General features: G+C 39.3%; 1 protein-coding gene across 2 annotated transcripts in view; it reads right to left on the reverse strand.

Annotated features, from left to right (window-relative positions):
* Nucleotides 1-19,384, reverse strand: part of CCDC83 (coiled-coil domain containing 83) — a 43,632-nt gene that overhangs the window by 12,145 nt on the left and 12,103 nt on the right. For both annotated transcript variants that reach the window (XM_029209126.1, XM_029209127.1), the window contains exons 4-7: nt 16,501-16,663; nt 13,153-13,320; nt 5,003-5,094; nt 2,204-2,272 (exon numbers count right to left, since the gene is read on the reverse strand). In XM_029209126.1, coding sequence (XP_029064959.1) covers nt 2,204-2,272; nt 5,003-5,094; nt 13,153-13,320; nt 16,501-16,663 — 492 coding nt within the window. The remainder of the gene's footprint in view (nt 1-2,203; nt 2,273-5,002; nt 5,095-13,152; nt 13,321-16,500; nt 16,664-19,384) is intronic.

The following is a 19,384-nucleotide window of genomic DNA, read 5'->3' on the forward strand; positions in this document are numbered from 1 at the left end:
AATTATATGATTTGTTCTTTATTAGTGAGCTCTTTTTGCTCATGATTCAGTTAAACTTGACATTTTTTCTGTCTTTTGTTTCCACTGAATTATGAGAATTAAAAAATAAAACAAAATGTAATTTGTGGCTTTAGTAGGAAGGACCAAGGCACAAAATGGCCTTTCTTTTCAGTCGAATATAAACTTTTGTAGTTATTTTCTCTGAACTTAACATCTATGATATCTTATAAAATTTAAGGTTTGAATTGTTAAATTATTATCACTAGGATCATACTGTTATATTTAATAAAAGTATAAGAACCAAGTTTCTCCCTAATATTCTTTAACTATTGAGCTCACCTTGAGTTTTTAAAATTAATACTTATTTTTTAAAATTGAGGATTCATCTTGATTAGTTTTGGAAATAGTATGGATTCCTACTCACCATGACTTTATAAAGGCAATTTCAAGATAATTGTCAATATCATAGAAAGCATATTGATTTTTAAATTCTTTTGTTTCCTAGACTAACCAACTCTTTTCAGTCAAATGGGAGCAAGGAAAATGGAAAAGAAGCTGATGGTAACATTTTTACCTCGGGTGTCTGAGCAGATGGCAAAAAAAGAAATGAAGGAAAAGAATATCTAAGAAGAAATTTAATAAATTATGCTTCAGGTATGTTGAGTTTGAAGTGCCTTTGCGACATCTATGTGGAAATATTCAGTTATTGAATTGTATGAGCTGTTTGTATATTTTGGAAATTAAGCCCTTGTTGGTCACATCTTTTGCAAATATTTTCTCCCAGTCTGTAGGTTGTCTTTTCTTTTTGTTTGTGGTTTCCCTTGCTGTGCAAAAGCTTATACACTTGATTAGATCTCATTTGTTCATTTTGTTTTTATTTCTTGTACCTTGGGAAACTGACATAAGAAAACATTGCTATGATTTATGTCAGAGAATGTTTTGCCTGTGTTCTCTTCTAGTTTTATGGTGTCTTGTCTTAATATTTAAGTCTTTAAGCCATTTCGAGTTTTGTGTGTGTGTGTGTATGGTGTGTGGGTGTGTTCTAACTTCATTGATTTACATGCAGCTGTCCAGCTTTCCCAACACCACTTGCTGAAGAGACTGTCTTTTTCCCATTGTACATTCTTGCCTCCTTTGCTGAAGATTAATTGTCCATAGGTGTGTAGGTTTATTTCTGGACTCTCTCTTCTGTTCCATTGATCCACAGGTCTGTTTTTGTGCCAATACCACACTGTTTTGATTACTGTAGATTTGTAGTATTTTCTGAAGTCTGGGAGGGTTATGCCTCCTGCTATGTTCTTTTTCCTCAGGATTGCTTTGGCAATTCTGGGTCTTTTATGTTTCCATATAAATTTTAGGATTATTTGTTCTGGTTCTGTGAAAAATGTCATGGGTAATTCAATAAGGATTGCATTAAGTCTGTAGATTGCTTTGGGTGGTATGCCCATTTTAACAATATTAATTCTTCCAATCTAAGAGCATGAGGTGTCTTTCCATTTCTTTGAATCATCTTCAGTTTCCTGTATTAATGTTTTGTAGTTCTCAGCATATGTCTTTCACCTCCTTGATTAGGTTTATTCCTAAGTATTTTATTTCTATTTTTTGGTGCAATTTTAAAAGGGATTGTTTGTTTGCATTCCCTTTCTGATATTTCATTGTTAGTGTAAAGAAATATAACCCGTTTCTGTATGTTGATCTTGTATCCTGCCACCTTGCTGAATTCATTTGTCAGTTCTAGTAGTTTTTGTGTGGAGTCTTTAGGGTTTTCTATATATAGTATCATGTCATCTGCATATAATGACAACTTTACCTCTTCCCTACCAATTTGAATACCTAAAGAGGCAATTTAAAATAGCAGAGAATGAGGTTAAAATGATCCTTAAACCTTGCTCCCATCACCCATGAGGAAGTAGGGTCCAGAGGAAGGCCAGATCAGTTTTAGGACATAAAGAAGCTTTGCACACTTGAGTATGTTGTATGAATTGTAACACCAAAAATGATTTCTGTTTATTATTGAGATTATTTATGGTGTTCATTGAGTAATAACTTGTAATAAGATTAGGACTCCACTTGAATTTCATTTTACCTCAGTCAGTCATGGTTCCATGCTTTTCCCATGACTTCAGCTCACAAATAAAAGTCATTTCCAGTTCAAAAAAATGAGAAAGAAGAAATTGGCTTTGTTTCTAAAAATTCCACTTACCTCTTTTTTAAGCCAGTCATTCTCCCAGATCTCTCGATAGCTGCCCTTGTCAATGAACCTGATAGCATTCTAAAAAAAAAAAACAAAACTTTTCTGTATTAAAGAAGAGCTGCCACATAACATTTAAGAGTTTTAGCAATGGGGATACACAATCAACTTATCTGATCATTTAAAATTATGTTTTGCAATTACTTTGGAAATATACCTAAAAACTTTTGGTGCAGTTGTTCTTTCTTTATTATCCTGTTGTATTGTTTTTGCTGATTTACATTGCCTAACACAGGTGATTGAGAGAACTGGACAATGGTTGTCCATTCAATTTGGCCCCTATTGTGACTGAATCTGACTGCCATGGTGAAATCAGTCATTAAGTGATCTGCTCCACAATTAAGATGGTTAAACTGCAGTGATCAAACTTCCTTCAAGTTTATGGTCACAGACATAATTCAACGTATAGCAAAGGCATGAATAGATTATATAACTACCTTTTTAATTTGAAAGATTTCTGCATGTCAATAATAACAATATACATACTTACAAACTTAACAGCCAATAGTTTCAGGATAGCAGGCTGTAGCTAGATAGTCTCCTGGAGAAAGGCATTTTAGACAAAGCAAACAGGAAAAATCCTTATTTTATCAGTAGGATCTTAAAATGTAAATTCATATTCAGTTACTAGGATATTTACAGTTTCACCCAAAGGAACTTTATAATGGATGACAGATTCTAGTTATATGTGAGGTACTTTTATATGGATACCGTGCTACAAACGCAGGAACTGAAGGACATAACCACAAGAAGAAAAATATTCTGGTTCATAAACATGGATTGAAATAATTTAAAACTATGTTAAGGGTAAATTTGTGTAAGTCTTTAAAGTAGGAAGATGTGCAATAAATTTCTTTTCTTTAAATCATGGTAATTGACCAAAGAGTGAACCTCCATTTCCTAGGAACCAGGAATTTTTATACTTCAGCTCCAACTGATAAGTCTAAAGTTTATTTGAACATAGAATTTTGTTTGAACAAAAGTAGGAAGTCACTCATAATTGAATTTAGTTGACTAATGGCTTAATTCACTAACAATAGAGTAGTGTTTTCAGCTTTGGCTACACATTAGAATCTCCCAGATATTTTGAAAAATCCAAAAGCCCAGGCAACATCCCAGGCCAATTACATGAGCATCTCTGTGGGTGGGACCCAGGACCCACCTGGGTTAAACAAATTTCTCAGGTGACTCCAATAAGCAGCCAAGGTTGCACAAAAGTAGTAGATTTTAGAAGTTAACACATAAGATGGCCAGAGAAAATGAGGAAAATTCGTTCACGTGTGTGGGTGTTTGGCAGTATGTGGGGAAAAGAAAATGTACAATGTAATGATTAAGAGTAATGATCTGAAGAAGCTATCTTAACTCTCTATTCTGCCACATGCTCTGGGCAAGTTACAAAGTTTCTCTGTGCCTCTGTCTTTTTATTAGCAAGTCTTTCCCTTAACAGGATTGTTGGGAGACTTTAATGTAAAATGTTAGGAACAGTATTGGGAACAGTCTTCATTATATATTGAATGTACATACTGAGGGCATATTTGATCTACATATGCATTTTTAATCATCTTAACTATGATCAGATTACTTAATTGTTGATTTCACCATTTAATCATATTCAGTAACAAAGGGTCTGAATTGCATGGGCAGACAAAACCGTTGGTCAGTTCTCCACATCCTCTGTATTTGTGTTAATCAGTAAAATCATGCAGTAGAATAGTAACACTGAAAGAACAACTGAACCAACAGGGAAGCAACAAACAAAGGCAACTGAAATTCAGTGAAGAAAAGACCAGATGTTTATGACTCTGAAGAAAGGATGTTCCAGATAAAGAGACAATCCCAGCAGGGACCTCACTGATTTAGGAGACAGTCTGGAGACAGGGGAAGGGCAGTGAAAAGGAAAGAAAGTCAGGCATTTGGGGCAAAACAAAGATTAGAAAACATGAATTGGAAATTACATCTCAAACATTTTTTTATATCCCCAATTTTTAAAGCTCCAGCAATGTAAAGTGTACTCTCTTAGGTTTGCATATGTAAGAAAGTACTTTTTAGACAAATTATATTTCATCCTATAATTCATCCAAAATCTAATTTAATAATTTGTTGTAGCCATTATTATTATACTTAAAAATAACCGAATATTAATTTACTGAGCTCTTGCTCTTATGAGGCACTATCAATCCTTATACTATTCATTAAAGTTAAATATTATTATTGTCCCCTTTTTATAGATTAGGAAACCGAAGCCCAGAAAAGTCAAGTATAAATTCAGTTTATGCACCCAGTAAGTGGTAGAACTGTGATTTAAACTAAACTGCCTAATTTCAAAACACAAGTTTCTGACCGTTATAATACACCATGAGAAAGAAATGGGTGGGGGGAGCTTTGTTTTCTAAGGAAATTGAAATACAGACAGGAGAGGGTGAAATAGGTGAAGGGGATTAAGAGGTACAAACCTCCAATTATAAAATAAATAAGCCATGGGATGTAATGTACAGCATAAGGAATATGGTCAATAATAACTTTGTATGGAGACAGATGGTTACGAGACTTATCCTGGTGATCATTTCATGACGTATGCAAATGTCAAATCCCTCGGTAGTACACCTGAAACTAACATTTCAGTTAAAATTTTGAAATTCTGTGTGAGAAGAATTATACATCAACTACATTTCAGTTAAAATTTTGAAATTCTGTGTGAGAAGAATAAAAATCTACTATCAGAAAAAAGAAAGAAAGAAAATTGAGATATACCTCTGTGGCCCATTCCTTCTTTTGGTTCAGTTGCAACAAAGTTTCTCTGATTATTCTCTTTCTATCATCTTCCAGGGTGATTTTATACTGTTCTTTAAAAAGAAAATTAGAAACCTTAAGATCCTAGGTAAAACTATGAAGTTATAAATTTTATTTTCCATGATCCCCACCTCTCCTTTCTATGTACTTTTTCTTTTCTGAATTTTCAAGGTACATTCTTACTGAAGCATCTAGTACCTCCAATTAGAAGAAATGCTCCAATAATTTACTAACACCTTAATGTGACTTCGTTTACAATGATATCTGTCTCATGAATAGTCATAGTTTTAAAGGATTGTCTCTCCAAAGGGAGAATTTCGAACACTTTAGTACCTATGCAGCCGTCTACTTTTCATATCACACAACTTCTGATTCTACCACATAAATATGAAGAGATTTGATTACACACTTGAGTGGCATCCTGTACATCTAACTCCTTCTAACTAATTTTCCAATATTCTTGGCATGCGTTTCCTGGGGCAGGAAAGACAGAATAAGGAGAGAGAGTAGGAGAGGGGCTGTGAAAGTCAGTAGACCCGTTCTGAGTTGGGTTCAGAGCAAGAAGGGAGAACAGAGATGAAGAAGTGCAGGATTCTCTATCCTCTCCAGATTTTCTTACATCATAAATGTCAGAATTGAGAGAGCAAAGGATCGTAAAATTGGGGGCCTTGAAAGATGCCGAGAGATCATATAATCAACACTTCTGTTTAAGGAAAGCAAGATGTAGTGACAGGAAGGCTGCTTTAGAGAGAGGAGAGAAATAAAGCTGGATAAATGAGTCCAGTTTGTTCATTCTTTTATTCAACGAATCATCATCAAGTTCTTTTGATGTGCATGACACTATTTAAGGCACTGGGAATATTGCCAAATAAGAGACAAAACTCCTGCTCTTATGACATGTACATCCTAATGGGGAATCGAATGAATAATATTTCAGGTGGTGAGGTGTGTGATGAAGAAAAAACTAAAATTCTCTGTTTTAGATAGGGTGATCAGAGAAAGCTCTTTTGAGGAGGTAACATCTGAGCAAAGACTGAATACAATGAGGTAGTCAGTAGTGTGCAACAGGAGGGTAGTGTACCCTCCAAATCTAAGAATCGCCAAAGTTAGTTGTACTTTATGATAACATCTATGTTATGTGTCCCCATTAGATGTGTTTTATTTATAACATTTGAAGCATAATTACTTGGAAGTCAGAAAGTATCTTCCCATACAAATGATGTTGACAATTACGGTTGCTAGATTTCTGGACTGGTCCACAGAGACCCATTTAACTTATTCTATAATGAAACAATAGTATTGTACTGAGAGTGTTGTGGAACATAGCTGCCATTTAGGACATTGTTTCAAAGGGAAAAATTTCTTCACAGACCAAGTCAACCAAAGCCAGCTCTAAGAACTCTTGAGGATCTTAGGCTACAGGGAAGGAGATCTGCAGGTCTGATCTTTCCATAGTTTAGAGCCAATCTAAGGCTCTGGAAAGCGGGGCAGGGAGCTAGGCAGGAGTTATTCAGCCCTCCTTGTATTTTGTACTGGCATAACTGCTTCCCCTATTCAAGGAAAACTCTGAGCAGAGTGTAAAAACTTCTCTTCCATATCCTTCTATTACCGCAGTCCCTGGAACACAACAGATACTGAAAAATATTTTGAAGAAAATGAACTTTGGCCAGCTGCACGTCTTTGGAGGGCAGTGATCTGAGCCTTCAGTGCCAGGATAGAAGCAGCAAACAATGGCAACTTTGGTGAGGGAAAGGGAGAGTCGAAGGAGGGAAGGAGCGAGCTCTCCCAGGCTGTGGAGTGGCCAGAAAGGAGGCTGGGAACCATCAGTTTCTACCTCCGGTTCCAGAGCTGGAACAAGAGTGGCTGAGGTTTATAAACAAGAGTTCATTGGGTTTTGGGTCGAGTCTAACTTGACATCTGGAGAATAAGAAAATGGACATCTTCATTATTCCAACCTACACATATATATGGATATATATATGGATATGTATATATATGTATATGTGTGTGTATGTATGTGTGTGTATATCAATCTATCTGTATAAAACCTGTGTTTTTCTTAATCCCATTCAAAGTAATTGCTTGAATGTTTTAATCATTCCAATCTCATTTCTGATGGATTGTTTTTTTCAGTTCAGTATCTAGTCCACTAGACTAACGCTAGATAGTTATTTAAAATTTCTACCACACAAAATACAACAATCAATCTAAAAGTTGCAGTGCATCAGGAGTTGAGCTATAATGGATTTTACATTCTTAGCATCTGAAAGAAAACATAAAAACTGGAGCTTGATAACATTATATATTAATTATTTGCTATAAATCATAAAAAAATAGATTACCAAATATGCTCTGGGTAAAGTTGTAGCTCTCCCTCATGTTAATACTGAAAAAGCGATAATAACATCCAACTCTGTTCCAAATTCCATATACAACTCTATGGACTGTTTTTCTTCTCAAAAGCAGAGGAGCTAGCACAAGGGAGGATGTGAAAATCTCCCTGTTATCCTTTGAAATTCAGATGATGCTTCAGGTAGCAACTATTAACCACACATTTGTGAATACGGCCATAGAAACTGGGAGTATGTAAAAGTCTCCTTCCCAGAAAAGTTTGGAACACTGCAAATGGGAGCTTGGGAGATTATGACTTTGTGCCTTTAGACGCCTGGCTGCTCAGATGCCCGGTCTAATATGGTCACTTCTCAGAAGCTGACCACACTTCTCAGAGGCTGAAGCTTGCTTTGCATTGTTCTCTTTTCCTTGTTGTGTGTGGCTCTGCTTTGGCTCTGCTCCACGGCTTTTTAGGAGTCTGTTCACTCTTCACACACTTCCGGGTGTCACCCAGCTTCACTGTGCCAGTGACTTCCTTTGAGCCCCCTCTGGAGAAAACCAAGCAAGGGCAGGTGGCAACACTGGCCATGTAGCAGTTTCTTCAGGCAGAGTGCATGTTAGAGAGCCCTCCCTACTTCGCTGCATCACAGAGCTGGGAGGACTTATTTGAAGCATAAGGGTTTGGGTCTGACACACACCTGTGTTCAAATCCCATTTCCACTGCTTACTAAATCTGTGCGTTTAGTTAAGGCAATTAACTTCTCCGGGCCTCTGTTTCCTCATCTTTAAACTGGGCACAATGGTATCCAACTCAAAGGAACTTGTACGAGTTGGATGAGATAAGGTATAGAAAAGCAGGTGCTGGGACTGTGAGTTCTGCTGGAGATCTCTGAGGTACTCTCACTTTACAGGCGAGGAAACTAGCATTCAAAGAGGTGGATTAACTCACTGTTAGTGTACAAAGAAACTTTTCAGGATCCCTGTCCCATGCACCTGGTCAAGGACAAAAGTAAAAGCTCTCTGTGACTCTAATATCTGATGATTTGTAATAACCCATACTTTCTCTGTTCCTGAGCCTAATCTAAGGTTCCCTTTCCTTTTATTGAGAGAAAGAGCCTTGTCCTGGTTTTATCAGTGACTGTGTTTTCTACACCCTATATCCCGACATCTCCTTCTAGCTGAAGTTCAGGAAAGCAGCTCCAGGTTCTTCCTCCCCATGCCCCTAGGGCTCAGGGTGGCTACTGAATAAGATAGGTTGGACAGCTGACCAAAGAATGGTTTGTGCTGGGGCCAACTGATGACCCATGAGGAGGCATGGACGAAGGTCTTTGGTCACCTTTGACTAGGTAGGTGATCACACTGGCTCTTTTCAGAATCTGGGTTGGAGAATACTGCAAGAATTGGTCTGTGGGAAGCAAGAAGAGAATGGGGACAGGCACAAAGAGCAAAGCAGAGGTGCCACAAGAGGGACAGTCACAGACCATGAGTGACAAATGTAGGGAGGAGCATCCCTAGAGCCACCACTGATCTGATGGCCTTCTGTTTCCATCTTCAGTCCTCCCATTCTTCAGTACAAGTGTTACATCCAACAAACATGATCATGGGACATCAAGAAACCTTATTTTTCTCTCTTGCCTTTAAAATTCATACTGTGAGGCTAGAAGCTCTCTCTCAGTAAGATACATGGCAATCCTATGACTTTTCTGGTTCCTTTGTGATAACAAAATATCTTCCAATCAGAAATTAATATGTCTAGTCTTTATAATAATTGAAATTTTAAGCTTCATTTAAAGTTATGGCTGTTCCCTTCCTAGCTTAAACCTACTACCATTTCCTCTTACTTGAACTTCTATGCCTTCTCCCTCAGGGCTGAAGGGGAGCCTGGAAAGGGACAGGAAAGCACTCACTTGACTGATACTATCTCAAGCTGATGTCCCATTTTCTGGGTCTAGTTAGCATTTAAGATTGATTCTCCTCTCTTGGGGGTGGTTTTTGTAGGTTCTCCGGAGGACCGCCTCCCCCATTGCTAGTTATATTTTACCTGCATGCCCTTGATACAGGGGAAATACTGCCCTTGGAGGTTGGCTAATGACTCTTCCTTTGGCCTCTGGGTCTCAGTTTCCTCCTCCCTCCCACATAGACAGGCTCCTGTTTCTCTTTGGGGGCACCATGGCCCCTCTCATCAGCCCTCAGGCAAGATTTAACAGGACTGCATACCAGCTCTCTTTCACAACCGGTCCACAGGAAACACTCCTTCTCGCTTTGCCACAACAAACTCTGGAAGTGCAGGCTGCTACAGGCTGAAAGTCTCTGACCCCCCACCCGCGCCCGCCCCAGATTCTTAGGTTGAAACCTAATCCCCAATGTACTGGTATTTGGGTGGTCGTTAGGTCAGGAGGGTAGAAGCCTCATGCATGGAATTAGTGCCCTTATGATAGAGACCCCAGAGAGTTGCCTCGCCCTTTCACTACGTGAGGTTACAGCAAATAGAAGGCATCGATGAACCAGGAAGCAAGCTCTCACTGGGCACTGAATCTGTCAGTGACTTGATCTTGACTTCCCAGCCTCCAGAACTGTGAGAAATAAATTTCTGTCATTTGTAAGACACCCAGTCTATGGTACTTTGTTATAGAGGCCTGAATGGACTAAGACACAGGCCCAGCCCAGGGCAGCAGCTGCCGACCTCTTCTTTGCTCTGATGTTAGAACAGTTTCCTAGTCAGCCACTTATCCCATAGATTTTTTTCAGGGATGAGTCATAAACTAGATCTCAATGTCCCCCCACCCCCGCCCCAAACTGCAGGGAACACATGTTGAAGAATCTGAAGAATTTCCTTTAAAGACCTTGCGACTTGATTTGAGATGAAGGAGGAATTACCCTTCACCTGCCCCTTTGGGGGACTGTGTACAACTTACAGCACACCAAGAGCTCTTTCCAAAAACTGTCTCCTTATTTCCAACAGTCTTTTCATGGCTTCCTCAACTTCTTTTATAGACTGGAATTCAGTGGTTGAAGGTGTGAAACCAGTTTTCTGCCTCATCATATTGGCAGTCTGCCTGGCGATATCTCACTTTACTTTGAAATGTGGTATCCATTATATAGACAACCAGGTTTAAACTGAGACTAAAAAAGTTTCATTTTAATATCATGTTTCACTTACAATAAAGCCCCTTTCGACTAAAGTACTTGTTCCTTGCAATTAAAGCAGTCTAGCTAACACAAACTCCATGATCATGGGTGTGGGAGGAGAATTCTAGAAAAGTCATGGAAGAAGGAGAGAGGTGAGAGGAAGAGATGGTGGTAGTAAGACTTCAGATAAATTTAATTTAGGAGTTCTACTCATATTCATTGTGCCCAGTTAGTGGCCCCCAAGGTGCTTTAATCATCCCCAGGCAGAATTGCTGCTGTATGGTTAGGAGAAGTGCCTAAAACTAATGGCAAATAAGATAAGCCCATAACAGCCATTATCCCATGACACTTAAAACAGGCTATACGCCAAGGCTCAACCAGCAGCATATAATTATTACCCCTACCCCAAAGTTGGATACAAAAGCATGAAATTTTCAGCTCAAAGAAACCATCCAAATTTCTAATCAGGATAATGGGTTAAGTTTATATGAGAAGATCACTCTTCCTACTTAAAAACCATAAAATAAAGGAATGCTGGAAAAATTATTTTAAAAATCTAAAGCATACTAGAACAGTAACAATTTTTAAAGTGTGGTATTGTTGCACAAATACATAGATCCATGGAACAGAATAGAAAAGACAGAAAGAGATCCAAATACACATGGGAAATGAAAGTATGATAAAGTTAGCATTTTGGATCATAGGGTAAAAATGGCTTATTTAATAGGTGATGTTGGGACAACTGGAAAGCCATCTGGCAAAAAATAAGGTTGGTTTCCTATCTCACACAAAAAAATCAGAGATTAAATATAAAAATGAAGCCATAAAAAATTCTAGAAGAAAAATATTAGAGAATGTATTTGTAATATCAGAAATCATAAAATCAAAGTGATAAATTGGGCACTATAAAACTATAAAATTTCCTCATACAAACACTGCATAAACAAAAGACTAATGACAAATGGGAAAAATATTTGCATCTTATATCACAGTTAAAGAGCTAATTTCCTTGAAATGTAAAGAGCTCCACAGCACGATAGAAAAATGGGCAAAGATGTGAACAGAAAGGAAATTCATATGGTTCTTGAACTTATAAAAAGATATTCACTGTTGCTTATAGTAAGAGAAATGGAAATTAAAGCTACAATGAGATACCATTTTCTACCTATAAGACTGGCAAAGAACAAAGAGGTGGATCACAACCCCTGTTGTTGAAGAAGTGGGAAAACACACATCCTCACCACCACCAGCCGGAGTACACTTGGTACAACCTCTACGCAGGGCCATGCCTATCAGTGTAAAAATGAATAGGCTGTTTGGGCCAGCCATTTCCCTTTAGAGATGCACATAAGTGAAATTACATACATACGAGGGTATTCATCGTAGTAAAATGAGATTGTGTAAGGATAGTCACTGCAGTATTATTTGTAATAGTAAAAGATGGGAAACAGCCTAAATGCTTATGAGTAGGGGACTTTAAAAAATTATGGTACAACAAAACAAAGTAGCCATTGGGAGGATGAGGAAGTATTAATATGTACTCATCTATAAGGATGTCCATATTGTTACCTGAAAGAGCAAGTGAAAAATTGCATCTGTGGCATGCTGCTTGTGACATATATGTACATACTGAAACATGCATGGACTCTTTCTGAAAGGTTACATAAGGAACTGGTAATAGTGTTTTTATCTAGAGGAAGGATCTCAGTGGCTGGGGGATTGACAGGGGTAGGAGGGTGTCACTCTTACTTTCTTCTTTTGGGGAGGAGAACCTTTTGAAAAATTGTAACTGATTTGGGGCCAAATTTACACTACCACTGTGGTACAGAGGCCCTGAGCTGAGAAACTTACATAAAAATTGGTCTAGAAGCAGACTGACTGGACAGAGCCTCAGAGGGGATAGTGGGAACGACCCCGAATGAACGCTCCTTCCACAAAACAGGGTACCATTACCAGCTGGGCTCAGAACTGCCATCCACCCACAGTGTTCTTTCAGGCCAGATTTCTCCTGTTTGTTCTACCCTAGGACTTTCTTGTCTCTGTCTGGTGTTCTTTTAAGCCACTATGCCTCAGTGACAGACAGCTGGCCGGCCTCATGGTTCCCAGCTCTGATCCTGGTAAGATTCATTATGCCCGAGGCCGCCCTGCTCCATACCCTCTTCACTTCCTGTCTCATGTTTGTTCTCCAGTTTTTCCCCCCCCACCGTCTGCAACTTAGCATTTACTTGGCCATTTTTCTATAACGATTCTGGTTGTCCAGCCTGGGTGGGTTGCCTCAGCTTGCCTCAGGTGAATTCCTTCTCTAATATAACCCCTTCCCAGGACCCTCTCACCTTGGTGGAATTGGCCCAGACCCAGGTGTGAGAGCAGGCAGACACCCACCCACTGAATGAAGCTTCTTTCTCAAAGTCGGTTGCAGGGTTTCTACACACACAGAGGCACACACTCCCATCCCTTTACTTCCCCTGCTCAGTTCCATAGGTGGTCCTGGGATGGTTTCTTTACTTCCTCCCTTCACCTAATCCTTAGGCTCATAGTGCTTGTGCTGAGAGTAACGGATGATTCAGGGGGTACCCGTTTCTTTCTTCCACCAAATGTCTGCCCCTGAAAGATTTTTTTATTGAATCTGAACCAGCTTTCTTGCAACTGACCTGACATTTTCTCAGCATTCTCTTTAACTCTGTTGATGTCATTCTGTAAGGAGGTAATGAGTTTAGCATGTTGTTCACTCCCTACATTCTTGTACTCCTCCCAATATTCTTTCTCACTGAGTTTCTCAAGAAATAGTTTCTCAGCGTTATTTATTTGGATGCGCATATCTGTTGAAAGAAAATCGAGACTTTCTGTCATTTCTATTGTCCTTGCAACCATTATATGTTGCAATCTGTTTTTGTGAAGTTAAGGTCTGATGTGAAAATATCAACTCTTAAATACTATTTTATATCTATAATTTAGGGAAATCTAAACTATTCAAACTATTGTTTATCTAGCCCTCATGATTCAAAATCTAAGTAAAATTAGACTTCCAATTATAAAGTAGTTGTGTGGTTTGGGGCTGTGATTGAGAGCTGTAACATGCAATCAACCTATATGCCTAGGGACCCACAAGCTTAAGTTATGCCTGTGATAGCTTGATAAGTGTCCTGTCTTGTACAATATATTATGTCGCATATACTTTTTATTAGTGAATTGTCATTTTTCTGGTCATTATGTGTCTGGGCAAAGTGATTTCAACTTAACATCCTTCCCCAGTACTTGGTGACCATTTTTGTAGGTAAGCTGTTTGATTCCATCATTTAAAGTTCAATTGTTTGAGCTTCCCTTGTGTGAAATGATAGCATATGATAGTCATAATAACCTGCCTTCCCCTAACCCCACACAGTGAGACTTCAGAGTGAAACATAAGTTCCCCAGTTACGTGTGTACAAATACGGAGCCCTCTCAATCATATAAACTTTCAGCTTGCCCTGGTGTACTTCCTACACATGATATTCTACTCAGTCTTTAGGCTGAGTATCATGCTGCTGAATATTCTGGAAAAGGCAGCATTACAAAAAGTCAGGTCCGATGAACTGAATGGCTGTTTGGCGCACTACCACGCACCGTCTTGTTTGAGAGCCCCTGAGGGCAAGACCACGTCTTACTCATCTCTGTCCACCCAGCACTTAGCACAGAGTCTGGCATTTAGTTGGTGCTCAATCGATGTTTATGACTGAAGCATCCCATTCAGGCCAGAGAGGTGTTCTTCAGTCCAAAGGTCCAGGAGTTCTCCAGACATGTCTTTTTCCAAGACATGATAATATATTTTTAATATATATTTTTTAATATATACTTAGTATATTAAGAATATAAGATAATATATTTTAAACTCCCTTAACAAATGGTACTTGTTATTATCATTAAACAAGTAAGAACACTGCACCCCAGTGATCAGCTGTCCTCCCATGTGGGCAGACTGTTGCTGTCTCAGCCCTGCACCATGTTCAGTCTTTGTGGGGAGGGTTGATTGATGTCACTGAAGCTTTTGAAAGAGAGGGGGGTGTAGTGGCTGTTGCTCTACTTTCCCAGAACCCCTCTCTCCCTTCCCTTCTAGTAACACATGTCTCCTGTCCCTTGTCATATAAGTAGACCGATTACAGTCGCCCCTTCTCCTGGCTTTAGGGATTGGTCCAGGGCTGAGCAGGTGCCCCAAGCTGGGCAAATGCTCGGAGTCCTCCCCTAGAAATATTTTCACTGGTGGAAAACATGTCTCTTTTGTCTCCACTTTGAGATTATAAGGATGTAAGTTCAGAGGTGTCTGGTCAGAATTCCAGCCTCATGGGGAGAACATTCTCAGAAAAAGGAGCCAACTTTCAGGGGGAAGGCAGAGAGAGAATACGCGTAAGAGGAGCAGCGGGTGGAGGGGGAGGAGGTGGGATAAAAGAGGGAGGGTGATGCAGGGGGAGAGAGGGGGGCAAGAGAGGGAAATTAACAAAAAGACGCTGAGATCTGACAGCATGTGAGGCTCTGGGTCCAGGTCAGTAGCACCCTGCCTTTTCTGTTCGGTTACATGAAAAAATTAACATCTTCTTTATGCTTGGACTAGTTTAGATTGGATTTTTATCCTTGCAACTGAAAGAGTCCTAACTAAACATTGGAAGAAGGGAGTTTTGTCAGCACTTCTCAAACTTTACTGTGCACAGGACTCCCCTAGGATCCCGTCCAAATGCAGATTCTGATTCAGCAGGTCCGGATGGGGGTCTGAGGTTCAGTACTATCACAAGCTGCCAGGTGAAGCTCCAGCTGCTGCTCCACAGACCAAATTGAGTTGAAAGTGACTGACTACCTGGTACAAAATGTCACTGCCTCAGGGATCCTTTGTAGACACATCTGTTCTCTCTTTCCTTCTCTTCCTCAGCATCTGTGGGCTTCTTTCTTCCTTGGACCACTGCACATGCCCAGCCCTCCTGTTCTTAGTCACCCAGCACGTCCCCAGTCTTGTATGACACACATACCCCAGCACTCAGCCCAAACCACAGACAGGCACACCTTAACTAACCGGGCCCATTCCCTTTGAAGGCAGTTTAGGGAGCACATCTAAGTATCTGCTTTGGTCTCACACCCATCTCAAGGGTTTGACTTCTTAAAGCATTCCTTCCAAACATAAGCAGAACTCTCCTAGACAGAAGCCCGACCAGAAAATACGTCTACCACCTCATGACATCACTGTTGTTCACACAGGGACTTGGCAGGAGGAGGCTTATGGGAAAGTTTTAGAGACCCCCTAAAAATGAAATTTGCTGATTGACCTTTGGCGTTGGTAACTATTTCTTTCAGAATAACAAATATCTACAAAGGGAATGCCTGCTCTGCGCCAAGCGCTTGGGTAAGGAGGCTCTCTAAAATGCTTGGGGAAACTCAAGAAAATCTAGTCCCTTTTTTTGCCTCTCAGATTCTAATACTGCTTCCTGAGAGCACTCAAGTCTCTCCTTGGTTTCCAGCTTCCTAGCTGAGATGGTATTTATAGAGGTTCTGGCAAAAGTTTTAGAAATCTGAGCAGCAAGTTTATGATGAAGGGATAGGATTTTTTTTTTTTTTTTTGCGGTACGCAGGCCTCTCACTGCCGTGGCCTCTCCCGTTGTGGTGCACAGGCTCCGGACGCACAGGCTCAGTGGCCATGGCTCACAGGCCCAGCCGCGGTATGTGGGATCTTCCCGGACCGGGGCACGAACCCGTGTCCCCTGCATCGGCAGGCGGGCTCTCAACCACTGCACCACCCGGGAAGCCCTGTCTTTGTTTTTGATCACTGCCCTTACTCCTCCGCCTCGCTTGGCTTCAGTATCTCCGCCCACTTTATTTCCCTGTCTCGTCCACTTACTTATATGTGTTTGTGGTTGTGGTGATGATGTCATTTGAAATGTGTTCACAGCCTTTTGAACATATTAGGAGACAAAAGCATTAATACATTCAAGAAATAACTTGATACAGCTTTATGATAATTTTCTAAGTTTCTAAATCACCTTTCAAGTTTTGCTCCTGGTCTCTTACAAACTTCCATTTTTCCTTCATTGCTTCTTCAACTTCCTCTCTTGTTACAACTGCTAATCCCTTTGACTTCTCCTCGCTCAGGTCCTTTAGTAGGTTCCTTATGTGCCAAATCTGTTCATCCTTTAAGCGTTTATTCTGTCATGAATATCAACAGTTGTTAATTACATCTGCTGAAGTACTTCCATTGATTTCCCTCAAATAGAGTTACACATTGAGGTTTGCAAAATGAGAGATATTTAATGAAATAAGTTATTCAATAACATGTCTAAAGAACATATGGAATATGGAAGACTCAAAATTAAACCCATCAATACAGTAATCACTGAAGAGAAAGTTACATATTAAAACCTGCGTTATTAATCTGCCAGTCTATCACCCTGTCATAGGATCGGTGAACATTAAAATTAGATTTCAGAGGTCAGTTTCTTCAACTCCCACAAACACCTTGCTTTTCTAGGAAACATCGTTCATTTAGTCAGTATTTATGGGGCATCTACCATATGCCAGGTAGTCTTCTAGACACTAGGAATATATCAGTGAACAAAATAGACAAAAGTACTGCTCTTGTGGAATTTACATTATTCTTTGTTTTTCTCACAAATGACCCTAACTCTCTTGTTCTGGGGTGATGGTTACTATTTCAATACTCCATACCTGAAGTATGGACTGTGTTCCTTTTGTGAATATCCCACCTATGTTTCCAAGTTTCTTACTTAATCAACTTAGAGTTTATTCTTGTCCTTGCTAGCTTATTATGTATATGTAGAGATATTTTACTGTGTGTGAACTTAATACCTTTTCCTTGTAATTTTCTTAGCCTCCCTTTAAGTTTTAATCCTCACTTTCCTGGTGTCTCTCCTTCAATTTCTTAAACCTAATAAAATGCACATACTTAAAATATTCTAATACTTCTTTTAAAAATTATTTTTCCTATAATTTAACATTCTCTTTACTATAGCTTTTTCAACATTATATTTTATTTCTGATATTCACGTCTTTTATCCTCTTAACCTACATGGATACTCTACTGGAAGAGTATTTTCTTTCCCAAAATTTATTCTCTGGGCCAGTGATTCGCAGACTTCAATGTGTATACCCAACACTTGGGGACCTTTTTAAAATGCAGATTCTGGTTCAGTAAGTTTGGTATGAAGCCTGCAATTCTGCACTTCTGATAAGCTCCAGGTGATGCCAAGCCTGCTGGCCCACAACCCACAGTTTGGGTAGCAAACTTCTTTCAGGTAATCCAAATATCTGTGATTTATTGATAGTACTACGGCCTACTAAAACTCAATTCTTTAACACTTAATCCAACAAACTTTAAAGTTGAAGGCTGAAAAATTTGATTTCTAGTTTAATAAACTCCCTGGACAGGATTATGTAACCTTAGTGCTCTTTAAGTTATTCCACAGGCTGCGTGACATTATTGTCATTTCAGTGCATTAGAATTTTAATTTAAAACTTTGATAAGCTGAAAGAAAGCAACAGACAATTAACTTTATGATGATGCTCAGTATTGGGAAATACAGGCCAAAAAAAAAAAAAAAAAAAGACTGGGACTGGACAGGCTTTGAGTGATTAAAAAAAAATGGAAATAAAGATTAAAAAGATATGGGCTTCCCTGGTGGCGCAGTGGTTGAGAGTCCGCCTGCCGATGCAGGGGACATGGGCTCGTGCCCCGGTCCGGGAGGATCCCACGTGCCGCGGGGTGGCTGGGCCCGTGAGCCATGGCCGCTGAGCCTGCGCGTCCAGAGCCTGTGCTCCGCAATGGGAGAGGCCACAACAGTGAGAGGGCCGCATACCGCAAAAAAAAAAAAAAAAAGGTTAAAAAGATATGATATTCAAAATTTGGTCGTTTAACTTCTCTGATCTTTTGTTTGTAATATTCTAAAGTGTCATAATTCTGTCTCTGAAGAATTTTTAGTACCGAAGGGTTCATAATATGATATATCTGAAAACTGAATCTCTTTCCTTCTGTGTAAAATCTTATTGGGCATGATGTAAGCAGGAATGGTGGAATAAGACTTCTGAAAATCCTCTCCTTCATAAAAGCAATGAGAAAAAGTTGGCAAAAATTGTCAAAATCAACTTTTCAGAACTCTTGAAATGAAAGGCTTTGCAGTAACTTCCAGGGAGTGTTTATTCAAGAAAAATGGTTGAATCTTGGTAAGGACAAGTGAGCTTTGTGGCATTTTAACGTGCTCTAAAAACCAAAAGCCCAAGGTTACGGTAAAAACCAGCAACTTAGCAGCCTGGGGTTGAGGGTCATGGAGAGAAGTGAGGGGAACAGAACTCTTCCAAAGCTCAATTCCCAAATAACAGTCACTATTTGACCTATCTGGTAATTCCCTGGAAAATCCCACTGGGAAACCTTGTCTTTATTTGACCTGAGTCAGAGCTTACCCAGTGTGTGACCAGCCTTTTCCCAGATTGATGTTGGTCAAAAACAATCAGAGGCAGATGTTTGTCAAAAACAATCAACAATTGTTGAACATTACAGCTCCCTGAGGCGGTAGTAAAAGTTGAGGTAAACAACAAGCTGACCAAAAAACTTTAAAAGAAATCTGCAGATGAGATGTCCATGGAGAGCTTTGAAAGCTCTGACATATTCCTGGGAATCTAAAAGGCCACATGCATGTATAGGGCATATATATAAATTTAATAACATCTATATTAAACTTCCCAAATCCTGTATGAATTTCAAATAGAAAGGAAATGTGTCTGACAATGTTATAAAATTCGCTATGTCTGAAAAATTATTTTGAGCTACATACCAAAATAAAATTTATTTAAATATATCCACCAATATGCTAAAAAATGACATTTATCTTACGAAGTACATTTATTATTTGAGGT

Source organism: Monodon monoceros, unplaced genomic scaffold (assembly GCF_005190385.1).
Source record: "Monodon monoceros isolate NGI ecotype Baffin Bay Population unplaced genomic scaffold, NGI_Narwhal_1 Super_Scaffold_7, whole genome shotgun sequence".
NCBI classification, from domain to species: domain Eukaryota; kingdom Metazoa; phylum Chordata; class Mammalia; order Artiodactyla; family Monodontidae; genus Monodon; species Monodon monoceros.